The sequence below is a fragment of the Dermacentor albipictus genome, chromosome 1, assembly GCF_038994185.2.
Source record: "Dermacentor albipictus isolate Rhodes 1998 colony chromosome 1, USDA_Dalb.pri_finalv2, whole genome shotgun sequence".
Lineage (NCBI taxonomy): Eukaryota > Metazoa > Arthropoda > Arachnida > Ixodida > Ixodidae > Dermacentor > Dermacentor albipictus.
Window position 1 is genome coordinate 361,698,882 of NC_091821.1, and position 17,845 is coordinate 361,716,726.

At 45.7% G+C, this 17,845-nt stretch overlaps 1 protein-coding gene across 1 annotated transcript in view; it reads right to left on the minus strand.

Moving 5' to 3' along the window:
- LOC135911577 (synaptogenesis protein syg-2-like) overlaps nt 1–17,845 on the minus strand; it is a 123,372-nt gene that overhangs the window by 12,712 nt on the left and 92,815 nt on the right. The window contains exons 3-7 of the mRNA XM_065443902.1: nt 10,302–10,412; nt 4,841–5,044; nt 2,823–2,887; nt 1,643–1,880; nt 379–669 (exon numbers count right to left, since the gene is read on the minus strand). Of these exons, the coding sequence (XP_065299974.1) occupies nt 379–669; nt 1,643–1,880; nt 2,823–2,887; nt 4,841–5,044; nt 10,302–10,412 (909 nt within the window). The remainder of the gene's footprint in view (nt 1–378; nt 670–1,642; nt 1,881–2,822; nt 2,888–4,840; nt 5,045–10,301; nt 10,413–17,845) is intronic.

Sequence of the window (17,845 nt, forward strand, 5' to 3'; positions counted from 1 at the left end):
TAGTAGTGCAAGGGCCACGCCTGGCCAGAGAGAATCAAGACAAATTCATTCTTCGTACCTTCGAATAAATTTATCTATACGTGTAAACGTTACAACGTTGTGTCGTGCCTCTACTCGCGTGCTCTAATACTGCTGTAAATTCGAAATACAGTAATACAGTAATACTGTAATACGAATTCAAAAGCGCCTTAAATCACAAACTTGAACACATTAGCTCAATGTGAATTTGACTCGAAATCAACTCTTCGCGTTCATGCTAACTAATCGCACCCATCGCTCGCAAAACTAGTTCGCAAGAAGTGTCAAGTGATCCGCAGTCTTGTTTACTTCTGCATATGTATGTGTGTGTGTTATAGTCTGAAGCCTGTGAACACTCACACTGTATCCGCAGGCCATGGCTGACACTGCTGGCTTCCCCCTCGGAGTTTGCTGCGTGGCAGGCGTAGGCGCCGCTATTCGTTCGGTTGACTGATCGCAGAGCGAGCGACTGGTTGCTCACAATGATGTCTCGTCCAGCGTTTGTGTGCAAGTCCCTGTCGTTGAAACTCCACGAAACCTCTCCGACAGGAGGGTTGGCGCGCACGTGGCATTCGAAGTATACGTCCATGCCTTCGTGCAGATGCGCGGCATTCAGCCCGATGCCCAAGCGCAGTTCAATGATTGGAGCGTCTGCGTGAATAAAAAATTAAAGACGAAGAGCCTCAACTCCCAATGACTCTTTCATTCACTTGACTTAAATAGTTATAATAGTCGTCATCTAAAGACTTCTCGCTGTGTTTAGTGAAATAACTTTTTATCTTGAGAAGCCCTTCACGTTGTCAGTATTAATGGGTAACTCGTCAGCAGAACGAGCATTCCCATAGGCGCAATCACAATAATGCCTTCTTAGCTTTGAAACATTCCAATCGTTGTCAATCGCTAACTAGTAATGCTGATTGCGTTATTTTCTTCAGTTTCTCATCAGATAAGATTCAGCGCGAGATTCGCCGATTCACCAAGCAGGATCGTGGGCCCAGTATTTGCCCTGATACCTTTAAGCTGGGCGTAGTCGACACAATGGCATACGATTCGACAATCGCTGGCCGCAATGTTAATGAAAGATCATCTTTCGCTCATTCGTTGACCGTGTCTTTGATGCTGTATATAATAAGTAAGCCCATTTTCTGTACATGCACTAACAAACAATAAACTTCAACTTCTTAACTCCAACGTTTTTATTCATGATGCAAGTGTTGCGACCTTTAATCGTTGTTGGCTGACAGCATGCTCTCTGGATGAACCCATGGAAACGGAATGGGACGAAGGTAAATTGTGGAGGGGGGAGGGGGGGAGGGTCTACTTGATCTCGGAGTTGCTTTCATTCACATAGCTGTAGACTACATCAGCAAGCTCAGTAGTTAACATGATGAAACATTCGGCTGGATGTGAAGTCCTTAAGTAAGAGAAAGACATAGGTAACGAAATAATGGCTGGGAAGTTAACCAAGGTCGATTTGAAAGTGAAAGTATCGCAGCAAGTGACGAAGGAGAATGTGTCTTCTATATGGTTGTGTCTTTTGCCTTCAATGTGCCTCGTCACCTTTGGTGCCTTCATTAAGCACTGGTGCGTTTAAATTTGAGAGCACAATTAGAATGCCACCCACAGTGTATGTCCAGTCTCCAGAAGTCCTCCATGGGTGTCTCCGGCTGCCTGGTACAGAATGTGTTGGACGCCAAGCACCGGAGGCTCTCGCCATGGTGCCACGCGCTCGGGACAAAGCTAAGCACACTGAGCGTGGTCTCACTCGACGTCGCACGCGTGGCATAGTCGCTCAGCTCCCTAGATCCGAGCAGCCAGCGTACTGAGGCCGGCGGTCGAGATCCCTCCACTTGGCAGATAACCTAACGAAAAGGAGAGGGTCGGTTTACAAAAAAAAAAACTCCACATTGAATCTCATATCGCGTACATGGTCAAGGAAAGAAAATACAAACGAGCCAGAGTGGGGCTAATTGTTCAGGACGATAAATTACATTGCACGCCGACAGACAAACTAGGGCTCAAGAAATTTAATTGAGGCGTGGGTGCACCCATTGCTTTCTGCACTTGTTTGGAATTAATAGAAACAGACAAATATCTTGCACTTTGGTAGTATGAAGTAAATAGGATGAAGGAAGTGGTAACTCTCTGTTTATGACCAATTTGCTGATCGTTTGCGCTTTTCTTGAGGGTTCACACCATTATATCAGTATTTGACAGGCAAATTATAATACCACAGCACCAAAACCAGCAATTCCAGCTATATAGGTGACACTGCAGCATCTGTAGACGCAACCTTTATTTGTAAAGGTGAGGTTCTAAAAAGCATAGCAGCCTGTATTCCGACCCTAGCACTCATTCACAATAGATTGATTATGTTCAAGATATTGTATTACCAAGCATACATAAAAAGGTAGCTCAATTCAAAAAAATCCCTTTCTATGGTGTTCCTGCCAAATGTGCTTCGTTGTTCAATGCAGTGCGTAGGCATACGTTATGGGTCCTACATTTATCACCGGTTTCGCAGGCGTAAATGGCGAAATGTTAATAGAAACTCGTACTGGTTGTGAGTTTGAGGAAAGCTTAGTGTCCCAAACATTGCAGGTGCCTGGCGGCAAGTCGACGCAGTGAGAAGTGACAAATGAAGGAATGGAGAAGCATTCACTCTCACGCAGTTAAGCTTCCTGGCTGCAAATCTGCAGGAGCGATTCGTTTAAAAATCGCATAAAGGCAAATTCCGCAGCTTACTGTCCCCTCAACTTCATCCATCTTCCCTTTGTAAAATAAAAAAAGGTATAAATACATACCTGCGTTGACATCTCTGCCGAAAGAGGGCCTCTATTTCCCTTGATTTCGACAGCAATCGGCTGCACTGTAAATCAAATTAACCATAAGAAATTATACACTCAAATTTTTGAGATAGTAAAATATCATAACAAAACTTACGAACTTCGCAATGCTGGCTCTTACAGCTACTAGTCGCCTTCGAAAGTCCACTTGCTTTACAAAATAAAGATTACCTATTGCGATGCTTGTTTCTTTTCTTACTGTAGTAAAGAAGCATATAATTATTTTTCATGACTGCAACAACATATATGTCTGTGTATACGTCTTATATCTCTGCATAACTGCTATGGCTTCACACATCATTGCGTGCGTTTCATGTGGTTTTCAGCTTTACTTGCAGACACACCAGTTACGTTTTATATACCAATGATCCACTCTACAAAACGAAGTGAAGCTACTAACCGGTCTCTTTTTTCCTAATATCAGCGAAGTTACCAGAGCGTTGTCACCATAGCCAACGTTACATGTGGCAATCTATCAAGATCACTGTAACACCTGTGTAGCTTTTTACAGCGGCGATTACTTCAACTGCTAGTCATCGACTTATCGTCGACTCATTTGATCCCGCCATCTCGCACTTAGCAAACTATCCCCGTTAGTTACAAATTATGACGGGTGGTCAGTAAATGATTAAGAATTACATAATTTTATTCTAAGACCCTGCAGACTACATTGCAAGGAAGTCAAAGTGGCAGGGTTAATTCTTGGTTATCTTTTTAGTGAGTCACATTAATTGCGCAGTAATTATATATGTATTTATTGTGTGGTTTGTCCTTTATCATTTTCTTTTATGTATAATTGAATTTTCGGCTTCAAACGCAAGAACAAGTGAATTGTCAGCTTGAAGCTTTACGAGAAAGGAAGAGTTATCGTTTCGCCAATGCTGACAGAACGCAGCACTTCAAGCAATCTCTCAAACGTGGTAATTACATTCAGCAAAGTTTGTAGCCGTATGCCGCACACTGAAGAGAAACGAAGGCAGATTGAGTGTCCGAGGGGCCCAGTGCACCGGACGCTCAAAGTCCATGTTTTTTTTTTCTTCTTTGTCACAACTGTAAAGAATGGAACAAAAACACGTTGTGTACGCAATGGTGCGTGCCGTGTCTGAAGAGGCCTTATTTACATTCGTCTCCACGGTCCCTAGAGGCACAACAACGGGGCGCTTTCAACATTCGCTGCGTAAACTTCCAATTCAAATTCTATTTGTAATTAAGAAGAACGTAACCTGTATGCAGTGTATGGGAGGTCGACCAAAATATGACCTGATGCTCGAGATGCTTAATATTTCACAACATATTCGCAATGTCTTCGTTTAGTTCACGCCATGTCTAACGCCTTGAACTGAGTTTCGCGCTTTGGTATGAAGCAACGCTGACCGTCCTCTGCCTGCCACCATGACGCTCGTATTCTCTGGCCATAACCAGACTCCGCCATCAGTCTCGAGAGTGTGTTTTCGTGTACGTTGCGGGGATCAGTGCGTGGCACTGCATATGTGAAGCTTCATTTGTGCCCACTGCAAATAGAAGTGACATGCCAGAAACAAGGTCATTGACGCGTTCCTAGCTTCCAGCAGAGACTATGCGTTAACCATCTTCCAGAGTCGCCACGTCGCTGTGAATATAGGTCGCCGTCCACATGGTGTTGAGGAGAAACTTTCCACATGCGAAGAGACTGTGGGTGCGTTATCCGCTGCCCCTTCAGCCTCATTAAGTGAAACAAACTTTGTAGTCATTTAGATTCCAACATTACTTTGAATCTTCGTGTTTCTTTTTCGACACTTCGATTTTTTGTGTCTTGGTTTGCTTGTTCGGAGTAGGCAGGCAGAGCTCGCGCCGTTTGCTTTCTATAAGCAAGACTACGTTGTCCTGGTCTACGTGATAACACGGTGCTATGGGGGACGCCACCGGTGGGCCTTGCCTTTTGGGCTGCCTCTTCTCTCCGTCTACGCTATGCGTTGCTTCAAAGTGAAGAGACTCACGGTGCATGTTGACAATGACGCTGGCCGTTGACGGCTCCGAGACGTTGCTGTTCGTCGCCCGGCAGGTGAGCTTGGCCCGGTAGTCGGTGCGCGCTAGCCGCAGCCGCAGAAGCGTGGCCCTGGAGTGTCCGTCGGGAGCTCTACTGAGCGCCTGCTGCAGTAGCTGGGACCCTCGCCACCACGTTACCACGGGCTCGGGCTGACCTGTGCCGACCGAGAAGAGAGCAACTCTGCACCATTGATCTTGTTCGCTGCAACTTCCGCTAGTAAAGTGGGACATTTTTGCGAGTATGTTGAGCTTAGTCAGTGAACCTTAGCGGAGCGAGATTAAAATATTTCCTTTATTTATTTCAACTTATGTAGAGGGACATTAAGGTTAACATTGGCACGGAGAGCGATCACCGACTGAAGGACTGGAACTGAAACAATCACCGACGTTTAAGGACGTTCGTCCACTGAAGTTCGACCTAGGAAGCGGAACATTTTATCAAATATTTTCAACTTATACAATGAAATTATGTGAGGACCGAGATTAAGAGTGTAGCAAATGCTTTCGGTGGTACCCGTCGCGCAACTACGCCCCCGAAATCGAGCCTCCAACGAGGCAAGTCGTCGTTTTCCAGCGGGCTCATGCGCCGCCAATTAATAACAAAATAAAAATAGTGCGAGTGGTTCCCTCTCTCCTGATTTATTGGTCTAACAGTGGCATAATGAGCTGCCAAGGACGATAACAGAGTGGGTTTTATTGTCAACCTTCTCAATGAAAAATCGCGTTGTCACAGTCTTTTATGCTCCGTGACGGACAGGGAGTGGGAGCAATTTAGCATAGTCTCACGTCCTTGACCGGTCAGCTTGCTGGAATACAGAAATATTCATCTTATGGCTGGACTTCGAAGCAGGGACCACTTACTGCATCAAGTTTTACGCAAGGAATCTGACTAGGGCTCACGTTCCACTGAGCGTCGTTTTTCTTTTCATCAGACGCCGCCTACCGGTGCTCATAACAGAATATTTGCAAAACGATTTGCAAAACGAATGATTAAGAAATGCAGCTTGTAGTTGGCGAATTGCTCCTGAAACCTTCTTTTTTTTTTCTGAAACACGTTAGCAAAAATTTCAAGTGACCTAATACCCAGCAACACTTCGTCTCAATATATAGAATGTGCCAACTGTTGCGGACGGAACTTTTTTAAAAAGTGCTACAGAAATTCAAAGAAATGTCTACTAATGAGTAAGCATTCTGTGGCTTAGCTGTTACTATTTCGCTTACTTGCTTTTCCTAGTATATGTATGTCTACCCATCGCTTGTCGGTTGCCAAATAATTCTTGCACATTAGTAGACAATTCTCAGAATTTCCGTAGTATTTTTATTGCTTATTATGTCCATCCTACTTAGACCATATTATGACGTTCCAAGCCCAACTCCACTCCATACAATCACGGGATTACAGTCTTCTCTTATCGCTTCGTTCTGTCCAATTTCATTTTTTGCGAATCAGAAAATCTGCATTTCTTCGGTAGAGACTGAGAACCTGCTTCTCCTCCGCTTTGACTGTCGTAGATGCAGATGTAGAGCCTAGACGTTAGTGGCACATACCCACTCTGAGGTATAGGCCAAGGACCGGGTAGTTACACATAACAATAAGAAAAAAGAATTAGGATATAACTGAAAACAAAATCAGTGAATAGGTCTACGGGAAGTAATAGATTCTAGCTTATGATTTTAACAGAATGCAGGAATAAATGAAAAAAATACAGCTAATATAATACATTTTGAAGAATGTAACAAAAGTTTTGATTTTGTAGTTGAAATATTTCTGACCCTGCAATGAAATCCTGGATGGCATCGCCAACCTTCCTGTTGCTGTGCCCAAGGGTCGAGGCACCCCGAAGGTAATATATTTTTAACGTTTAAGTCTAATCTAAGAAGGCACAACTGCGTTTCTCATGTTCTCTTTAGCAATTCAGAGTACCTTTGACAATCAATGAGAAAATTATCTATTGTTTCATCTTCCCCGCAAGAATGTCTCCCTGTTTCTGTGTCGCCATAGCTGCTCCGTCCTTCATCTTCTTTGTTTCCCTACTGTACTGCTTCGAGTACGTAGTATTTTCCTTTTATTTATTTTATATTATTTCCTTATTATGTTATGACGTGAGCATGGTGACATCAATAATTTTTTTTCTTTCCTTATGGCTGCCAATCGTATATTACACTGTTATCACATCTACCAATCGGCTATTCTATCATTTCTTATACTCCGCAAACCATTAATGCGGAAGCGGAAGCTTTAAACGGGGCATCACGAGAACTCTTATTTGTTTGATTTATTTTTAGTTTATTTTCGTCTTTTTCCTTATCAATTATAATGTAACCAGTCATTGACATATACACTATTACAACAATTAAATGTCTTAGCTTTGCCAATTATGCCTTCATTTTGAAGGTAAATGGTGCGAAATTTTAGCGTTACGAATGAATTTCGTTGGGGCACTCGGCAAAGAACGCTTACGCATTAAAAGGCGGATCATTTTACGCGACGAGAACGAAGCACGAAGAGAAATAATTGTTGACAGTCGGATTGAGTATAAGCTAGTTTTTGTTGTTGCTGCTGTTGTTGGTGTTGATGATGATGGTTATGAAATTTTTACCTAATTGTGATGAATCATGTAACTCATTAAAATTTATTCAAACCATCAATGTGTAACTTGAGAAGTTATACGCAAATACCGGCGTTTATGACTCTCTCTCTCTATTTTTGTAGAATATACAGAATGTTTACGCATGGCCTGCGGCACATAACACATTTCTAACTACTCTTTGAGCTGGGTTACACGACGAGCCGGATATTATTTGTACAAGAAATCGGAATGCATAACAGACTAATTAGCAAACTTCCACTAATTAAGTAATTAACTAATTGTGGCATATATTGCAATAAAAGTACGTAAATATCACCCTGATGGAAACATCTTCGGTCTTTCTTATATTTTTCTACAACTCCCTAATTAGCACCTTGACAACTAGGGGTGTACTTCATGAGTTAGATAACGAATCATGATTAAGAATTTATTATTATCAGCAAAGAAGGGTACTTTCGTATGCGCCATATGACTAGAGCCAATGTTATTGGTTTTTCTTTTCGGTAAAATTATCGGCGTTCTTTAAAACCTTAGTTCGTAATAGTTGGTACACCCTTTAGATAGATATCTGCAGTCACGATGATGTTTATTTCTGCGGTTCTTCTAAGTGCACCCGACCACTGCTGTATGAGAAGACATCGGCGACGGGAAGTGTGACTGCCCCCAAGATTACTTCCTCAGATCCACTTCCGGTGCTCTATGTGTTAGTGCCTTCTGACATTCCGCTATACGAACTGCATTAAATGCGGCCACCACTCGGGGAGCCCTGCCCACCCGGCATACCATACAAAGCGCGTGTAGTAATGTCTTCGAAATGCGATAAAGAAAAAACGCAGCTGAAACATTCTTTACGCAGAAGCTCAGTGTAATGTATGCCTCTTGTATTTATTCAATGCTGCGTAATTCCCAGCCCGGAAATAATGATAGCCTGCATCTGGCATTTTCTTTCCGCAGAAAGCCCCAACAGTGTGAAAAGAACATCCGTTTTTACTTTGGGGCAGCATTTGCGCCCCAAAGAAATAGACAGGGAAATAGACATCATGACGTCGTGGCCGAAAGTATAGAAGATGGGCGTTCTATGTGGATCCTTAGTTATTGCGTTTGTAAGCGGGGCCAAGAAGAGCGCTCATCATCACGTCATCAACGCTAGCTGCAACACTCAAAACAAGTAAACACGTGTTTGAGGCTCTTTAGAAAAGCTACAGCCCTTCATTCGACGCTGGGTCAATCGGTTAGCGTATTCGAGCGCCACGTAGACACACACCGGCAGCAAACAACTTTTCCTTCATTTTTAAGCATCACAATAGCTAGCATTCGCTAGCGTGTTTTAATATATATAACATATATTATATATGCGAAGATTGTGGATTCGGTCTCCACCGGCGGAAAGTTATCTTTTCGTCTACTTTCATTTTTATTTGCTTCATTATTTGGTACATGTCAATTTCAACGATACCCAATTACCCCTGTGCTTTCCTTGCCTTCATCGCCTGTTGGCTTTATATTGTCGCAATTAACAAAAACCGAGCCTCTCTGTTTCCCTTCTCCGCTTTCATTCGTAGCACGGGTCTCGAATCTGGCAGTCTTGATGCCAATAGGCAGCATACGATGGTTAATTAGCCACGTACCTGCGCTCGTGAGTTCACGTACAACATGACGCCATCAAGAAAATAAGGGTGTTCCGCAACCGCCCACCATGGCTCGGAGTGGCGCTGGCTAACACTGCTAGGGCTAGGTCCAGTATACTAAATTCCAAAGGTTAGTGGACGGATTGATGGCCATCGCTATAGCACAATTTGTAGTGCATCGCACGTGCAATGTGAAGGCTGTGGGTTGGATTTCTACCGGCGCCGACACTCTAAGCGCCCCTTCTGCCACACAACGATAATCGTCATCTGACTTCGTGCGTTTCCTTTCTTTAACGCTGCGAGCCCGGTACTTTCCAGTAACGAACGGCACGCGCGTTATCAGCATGACAGCATTTCCTGTCGGCAATGCTATCATGCTGATAACGCGCGTGCCGTTCGTTACTGGAAAGTGCCGGGCTCGCAGCGTCAAAGAAAGGAAACGCATCAAGTCGGATGACGATTATCGTTGTGTGGCAGAAGGGGCACTTAGAGTGAAGTTATCTTTTCGTCTACTTTCATGTCCCTTTTCTTCATTATATTCTACATTTAAATTTCAACCACAGCTAAGTGCCACTGTAATGCCCCCCCCCCCATATATATCTATATATATATATATATATATATATATATATATATATATATATATATATATATATATATATATATAAATATATGGGGGGGGGGCAATAGGGTCAATGCACATAGAGTCACACTTGTGCTGCATATTCTCTGAAACATCTTACACTCACATCACTGCTAGTAAGATCAAGAACATGACCAACGTATTTACATACCCATGTTTCTGATATAATGAAGGTGGTGTAAAACATTAATAAGGTGTCCCAGACTAATGATGTAAATCATCATTAAAGCATGGAAGATCTTATTGATGTTACACACTTCTTCCTTAGAACCACATTTCTGATGACGGAGTTTATTACTTATGATGACTTATCCTCACTAATGACAGAGATTGCAAGATTACGCCTGTCACCCGGCAATTTTCGGCGAACTGGTTTTGTACACGGCACGTAATAATTCCTTACCAATTTTACAGGCTTTGGCACGAACCTACAAGGAGCGCGTTACACTCTAAAATGAAAAGGATAACGCAGGCAAGCAAGGCGAGCCATTCTGGTCTTGAGGCTTCAGCGCTGCCTGCAATCTCGCTGAGGCTCTTTCGTTGAACTTACCGCCGTAAACGTCGCACACAAGAGTCAAGTCCTCGCCTTCCTCGTAAGGACGTGTCAGGTTCCGAATCTCGGTGCCATTTTCATCTGTGATCAACGGTCGCTTTGGAGGTACTGCATCGAAACAAGTTAAAATGGTTGTTGCAGTAGTTCTGCCAGATAAATGATCATGTACCAAATTTTGCATGCCAACAACGTGCCACCCACAGACACGCATCCATGGGAAGCTGAGTTAGCAAACACTCTGGGAAAGGCAGGCCATATTTAATTCCTCGTATCCTTCGAAGTGGTACTGGCGCTTCCGACTTGCAAAAGGAAGTCCTGAGAGAGCACACAAGTATCCTAACTGCCTTAAAGGGAAGCTGAAGCGGTTTTCAATTTCCATGAATTGCTGGGATTGGGAAGAACAGACCTAATAATTTACGGTTCCGAAATTTTTTTCTTCGTTTTGTTAATATAAGGGGCGGAAATCGCTTTTTAAATCCCCCCCGCGGACACGCCCCCATCGCTTCCCGGAGCGCCGGGTGAGGAGGTTACCAGAGGAGAGAACCGGTGAGAGTGACGTCACTGGCGGGGACCGAGCTGCCGGACCGGCGTGCTGGCATGCGCTGGCATGCCTCTTTCCGTCCTGCGCATTACTGAACGACGTTACGAGAGATTTGCCGCCGCCGCCGCTCACGTTTGTTTTGCGATTTTCGTAAACTGTTCTTTCCTTCTGTGCTGCGTGAGTGCCTACAGCCAAGGGCGCCCAACATGCCCTCGTTCTGTGCAGCAATCGGCTGCGCGAACACACGCGGGCGAGACGATGTGGTGTTTCACAGGTTCCCGAAGCACAAGAAGCTTGCAGCGCAGTGCGGTGAGGAGAGATAAGTTCGTGCCGACGAAATCAACTGTGCTGTGCTCGGACCATTTCCGCGATAGCCGGATAGCCTTACGACAAATGCGGAAACGCGTTGTTGCTAGCGTTGCCATACTCCGTTTCATACATCAGGTGCAACGCTGTGGAGGCTTGAGATACTTCTTGCAGTGGCTGCGTTCGCACTTAGAAAAAGTTCGGTGTTTCCTGACCCGATTTTTGAGAAAACTTTTCATATATAAGCTCAGTTCTGAATGAAAAAGAAGAATTTACCCATAGAAACAATCCGTGTACTTATACGGCTGCTAACACGTTTTTTTAAATCAATTTTCTTTTCGGCATTCTTTAATTGCAGCCCGTCGCGGCAGCTTCACGTGCATGCTCGCGCGAGCAAATGCCGCTGGCACGCTGCGAACCATAGACGGAAACGCGCGCAGTAATAAATTTTGGTAACCGGACTTCGTGCGTAGCTTCCACAGCGTTGCACCTGAGGTATAAATTGGAGTATAGGCTTGCTTAGTGACATTCGACGTACGGTTGCAGTTATCATGTTTACCACACGGCGGTGCTAAAACTGCCTAATATCTTTATGTCAACACTAGCATGGAGCGCGCATACCGATTCTTGATCGAGCCACAATCGCAAAGTCGTCGAACCATATTCTGAATATTGCACATATAATCCCCCTGACCACCTCGATCTGGATGTGTATGATAAGCAACTTCCATGACTGTACCTCGCAGCACTGCATGTGCGCGCTTTGAAACGCGGCACTTATGTTCGCGTTCGTGTATCAACGGTCAGAAAACCACGGGACTTCAGACAAGCAGCGGCAAGGTGCTTGACATCGCGGAATTGTACCCGTGTTTACAATCTAATGAGAAGTTAGTGCTTCGGCATTCTTCCAGCAGCAAGTTCCCAGTGACACTTTAGCGCATTTTTTCTCCCGTCATTGGAACGTGCAGCTACATGAAAAAAAAAAAGCATACGTAACAGCTAAGATTTCCAGCGCGCGAGAAGGTGTACACATCGCTCTCGCTTTTGGCACACTCAACATCGTCGTTGCCGCCGTTGCCGCCATCGTTTTGCGTATCGGCTGTCGGTTCGAACATGTACGGCGAAAATACAAGCTGTCCGAGACAGCGAGAACGTTCCATAATGCTTACAACTCAGCTATGCAGCCAGAACAGAACAGCGTGCTACGCTCTCACACGGCGGCGCCGACCGGCGACTGCCGCCACTAACGTCACAGCGGCTCCGACCAATCACGGGCAACAGCGGCGTTCGCGCGATACCCTGAGGCGCTGGTGCGCGTTTTCATGAAAAAACAGCCGCTTGCGCTTGTTTCCGCCCTTTTTGAACGAGATATTCGTGTTCAGGGGACTCAAAACTGTAGAATGCCGCAGAGAACTCATTTTTTTCGAAAAGTGTTTCAGCTTCCCTTTAAGGGGTGACGATCGATGTGCACTGTGTTCAAGTAGCGTTTGCGCGGACAGTATACGATCGTCCTGTTGTCCCAATACATTGGATAGTAATTTTAAAGCCAAATTTATGGCAGTGCCCCAGTAATTACCAATGCTATCTGCAGCTGCGCTCATCGCACGCAGTATCGTCAGTCATTGCTGAATCATCATGTCGATAAGCAGCAGCGGCAGAACCAGCGACCACTTACTTTAAGTGCACTGCACGTCGAAGGCCTCCCCTGCATTGTAGACATTCATGGCAGCGCAACTTTGCTGAATTGCCTAACTTGGTACTTCAGCTTTCGATCAAACAAGGCTTCAAGAAATATGTGTGCCAGTGTAGGATTGTGTGCTCAACAAAATGAATAAATACCAGAATGTAGCACCGTCATCCAGATATTTTTCATGCAAGCCAACAGCGATTTATTCCAGGCTGTCTTCTTTTCTTGCCACCTGTATAATATGTATAGTTAAGATTCAGTGATTCTTTAATAGCGTTTGATCCTGTCATGCACGTATTACAAGTTACCGTATGCCGGAATATTTCAGATGTATGTGGGACCAGTGGTGCTGGTTACACCATGTTGTGGCTAGAGCACACAAACTTATTGCACAATGATGAACCTCATTTTGCCTCCTTGTTTAAGTAAAACCTCAGTAGCAACATAAGCACTACAGACATTGATCTATTTAATTTTCCTTGACGAGAACACTCAGACAACTTAAATGTTTCTGACACTTTGTGGTTTAAAGGGGCGTCAAACAGAACTCAGAACTCAGTGCTAACACAACCAGGAGTCACATCCAACTAGCTCAATTTGCCCTCGCAGTGTTAAACCTCCCCGATAATTTACTGAACATATTGTTAGCGAGGTAGCCGGCGACGCGATAATTTTCGATATTTCCCGAATTTCGTCCAGACAAATCAACCGAGGTGAGTGAGCTCGGTAGGTCCCATGCGTAAGGTGATCGCAGGGGAGTGGGGACTGGCTCCATGGGCTAAAGCATGGGTGACATCCGCACACGTTACCTCTGTGACCACGAAGTGACATTTATTTTACATTGCATTTTTTTTAACACGAAAGGATTTTCTGCCAGACTCCCGCGAAAATCAGGCCCATATACGTGCGTCACGCAAATCCGCGAGATGACGATACATTGATGTTTCTTGCTTAGCCAATGTTCAGGAAGGTAGGCATAGAAAGGTTACAACGGCTTGCTTTATTAGAAGAATGGTGATCTTGATGACCTATATTTGTTGCCAGACAAGGTCGGCAGGCTCGACATCTATAAGGGGAGTAAATATTGTTACGCGAATGAATGATTACAACTGGAGACTATTTACAAAACATATTTACAAGGGATAATGCAGCGCTGGCCAGTCCAACCGACAGCTCGACAGCCAGAGAGCATCCTTCCTCCTCTTTTCTCCAGTGATGGCGCCCACGCGCCTCGTTCAAACAATCAAATGCAGCACGCGTGTAGCAATATGGTAGTGCCTGGAAGTGTCTTCGGTGGTCTATGAGCAGCACATCCCGCGGCACGAGCGCTACAGGACGTGAAGTGCTTCGGTCGGCGCAGTGCCTACATGCTCCAATTCACTATCACTCAGTCGGCGTCTACAAGCGACTGTGTCGCTGGCGCATTCGTACATCGCGCTCTTTTGGGGCCAATCTCCACAGCCCGGGTCCCTCAGGCACATAGTAGGAGGTTGCAGAGCGGCACCATTAAATCATCCGAACCCTTACCCCACTAATGAGCTTTGGGAGAGAGCCTTGGCCAGCTCCGACCTCGAGGATCAGCAACGGCTGATTGCGAGGGCCCAGGACGCGGCCCGAGCTCAAGGCATTCTGGACTGAGGACGCCTCTCCCTAGCTGCTTCACCTAATAAAAATGTTTATTCTCTCTCTCCACCCGACAACCGTCACCGCTTGATGGTGCCGCGGCAGTTTACGTCATTTTCGCGGGTTTGCTCGCCTTTCAACATGCATATACGGCTGCGCCCGCGTGATGCCGCTGTAGCTCTGACGACGCAGTTTCGCCACACACGGATACAGTTAAAACTCGTTCTAACGAAACCTAATTTTACGAAGTTCCCGATCTAACGAAAAAATTTCTATTCCCTGACACATACCCATAGGGTTTGTCATCAACTCGAATTAACGAAACTAACTCATTCCCTGACACATACCCATAGGGTTCGATGTTGTCATCTACTGGAATTAACGAAACTAGCTCGGCCGAACTCCATTTAGCAATGTTTTTTTTTCTGAAATAAATTGGTATCACTTAGTATCAAATAAATCCGCATCCCTGAATGCCATCGGTATTTTCCTAACATTGAATGAGGTCGCAAATAAACTAGTGAAAATAACGCATGAACGCACAACGTTCACGATGAAGGACTCATTCAACAAACAGGTCACTCTCCTGAAGCCCTGAAGTTTAGTTAAAGGTAAATTTTAAGCTTAAGGTTATCGGCTAATGAGGCGCAAGACATGAGTGCCTATCACAACACTTACGCTCTTCAAAGATTAACCTAAATTAACCCGCCACAGCCCTTTTCTGAATTCTGTTTCATTGCACTGATGGCATCCAGCAACGCAAGAACAAATAAAAGCAATATATATGGCGAGCACGAAAGTAGCAGCTAAGTGCCAGCGTTCCCCCGATATTTCTCTCTTGCTCACCAACAAACAATTTCAGTAATTACACGCATGGGGTGTTCTTCGACATAAACCTAACTCGCGGAGCAATTAAACGGCGATACGCGCAAATAGCGCTACTTCGCTAAAATGCCGAATGCCAGAGGCCCTGCTATAACTAGCTCTCTCTGGCCCCCGCTACCGCAGTTTCCTCAACCACCCTCCATCTCTCTCTATAAAAACACGGTACTCAATGGGTAAGTGAAAGCCCACTCGTGGCTCTTAATTAGTGAACCACCGGCAATATCACGCTGTGCTTAGTAATATCCAAACGAAGCACGCCTTGCCGAAACGGAGGTGCGCTAAGCATAAACTGTTTAGGTTCTTTCGGGGGAAGAGCGCAATCAAGCACGGCAACCAGAAACAAGAAATGCACGAGAGGTACGGAACATGGATGAAGAGCGCCCCTCGTGACGCGGCGTGATGCCTCGCAGGGACGCGCATTAACGGCTCCGGTCGAGGCCGTTCGATCCGGCCGCGATGAACGCACATAATTGCAGCGTAGAGCGAGCCCCAAGCCTCTTCTCGCTTCTTCCGCCTCCTTTGCGCGCCCGCACGCGCACCGCGCGGCGTTTACGAGAGCCATCACCTTTTCACTTAGGCACGCCCAAATTAGGGTTAACGCTGGGCAGAGCCGCCGCAGTCAACTCGCTTCAGCCGCCTATGTAGGTGGTGCGCCGCCAGGCGGCCAACGCGCTTCAATACCAGGGGAAGGTGGGGTGAGGGGGGTTGCTTCGATAACGATATCGTAAATGAGAAAAAAAAAGGATGAAACCGAAGGAACGAACGTCGACAACGTAACAAAATAGCGGATGCAAGAGGGGATCAAGCGTACGGGAACGAGTTTTCTGTGGGGAGCACAGTAAACTGGGTGGATACCGAACACAACGATGTGGATCGACGAAAGCACGCGCTCGCAAAGCGCCCTGCAACCTATATGTTTAGGGAAAGTAGTCAAACCTGCGGCAAAATAAAAGAGAGCAACGTGAAGCAACGGTGTGTGTGAGGGGGGAGGGGGAAGGGGGGGCAGAGGGGTCCGACATAGAGGAACGGAGGAGGGTTGTAGGTTCCCCAAGCAGCGGCGGTTGTGGAAGCGCGCATTTAGCTGAATACCTGACGATGCTGAAGGGGCGGCTTGCCGAGAACCGCTTAGGTATATAGACATTGGAGGCGCGCCGGAGAAGCGGCCCGTAATGGAATATCTAATGCGCCCCTCCCTCGGTTCTAACCGCCGGCCGCTTTAGGCCCTCGCAGCTCCCCCTCTTGCCCATGCACCCTATGTCTTCGCCGCGCAACCCCCCCCCCCTCCTTCCCACCCATCCCAAAGCCGTGTACTGGATCAAACTCGCCTCCCCGCGTTGTCCCTTTTCCCCCGCCTCGACAAATTGCATACTTGAGCAGCGAGCCGCGGCCCAGCCATCTTCTACATCTCATCCTGTACACCGCCGGCCAGACGGGACCGTCGCCGCGTTCGTTGTTGCCTCTGTGGGACAGCCCGGGAAACTCCTCAGTTTGCTGGAGACATGGAGGAAAAGATGCTGACTGAAGTGCGCGGGCTGGATTCCTAGAAGCTGAAGTGTTCCATGCCCTGTACGAACAATTAGATGCATGTGCACTCTTTGAGCAGTAAATTATTCGAAGCTGTGGGTATGACGCTCACGACGAGAACCCGCTACTAACAATACTAGCTCGTGCGAATGATGCTTGCAACAAATTCGTATTTTATCTGCATTGACGCAACATCTTAGCTTATCGTACATAAACGAAGGTGGAGAGTAGGTGCCTGGCGCTGAGAATAGCCACTATTTTTCTTAAGAAGTGACTTTCTTTGCAGAGGAGAACGCCGAATAAGAGGAACAAACAGAAGAAGAGTTCAAATTTTTCTAAGAGATAATACATTAACAGATTCGGCTCATGATTCTGCGGCAAAAACCAGTTACAGACTGTGAGCTACGAAATACGGTGATTCATATTGGTGTGTTCATGCTAAAGAGAAATCAGACTCTATCATTAACTTTTACACATCCATTGTCACAAAGCCATGTGCCGAAGACGCTTCACCGTTTCCATGAAACTGCCGACGCATGTGAAGTCACAAGCAGATTTTGAGGAACGGGACAAATTCATAGCTTCCAAATCGTCCAAATTCTCAACAAATTACAAGTTGCTTATGAGGCTGTTCCTAAATTATCGTGGTCATAGCAGTGCTTTCATTCAGTGTGCTACGTGTACGAGAATAACGCTGGAAGTGAGACGCCACGATCATTCATAAACCGAGCACTGTATATATGGCAGTGAGCTGAATGCGCTCACGTGCCGCGTACGCAGCCGAAACCACTTTTAGCGTGGCTTATCAGAACCTTTTTATCTTCTATTACCGAACTGTATAACTTAAGCCTAACCAACAAAGCTATTGTTGCATGTAACATGAGGAGGCCAGTCATACCACAAGAGAAGGACTTCAGATGACACCATCCCGAGCAACCTTATTTTCTTGTAGCCAAAGTCGGCACTGCACGTGCT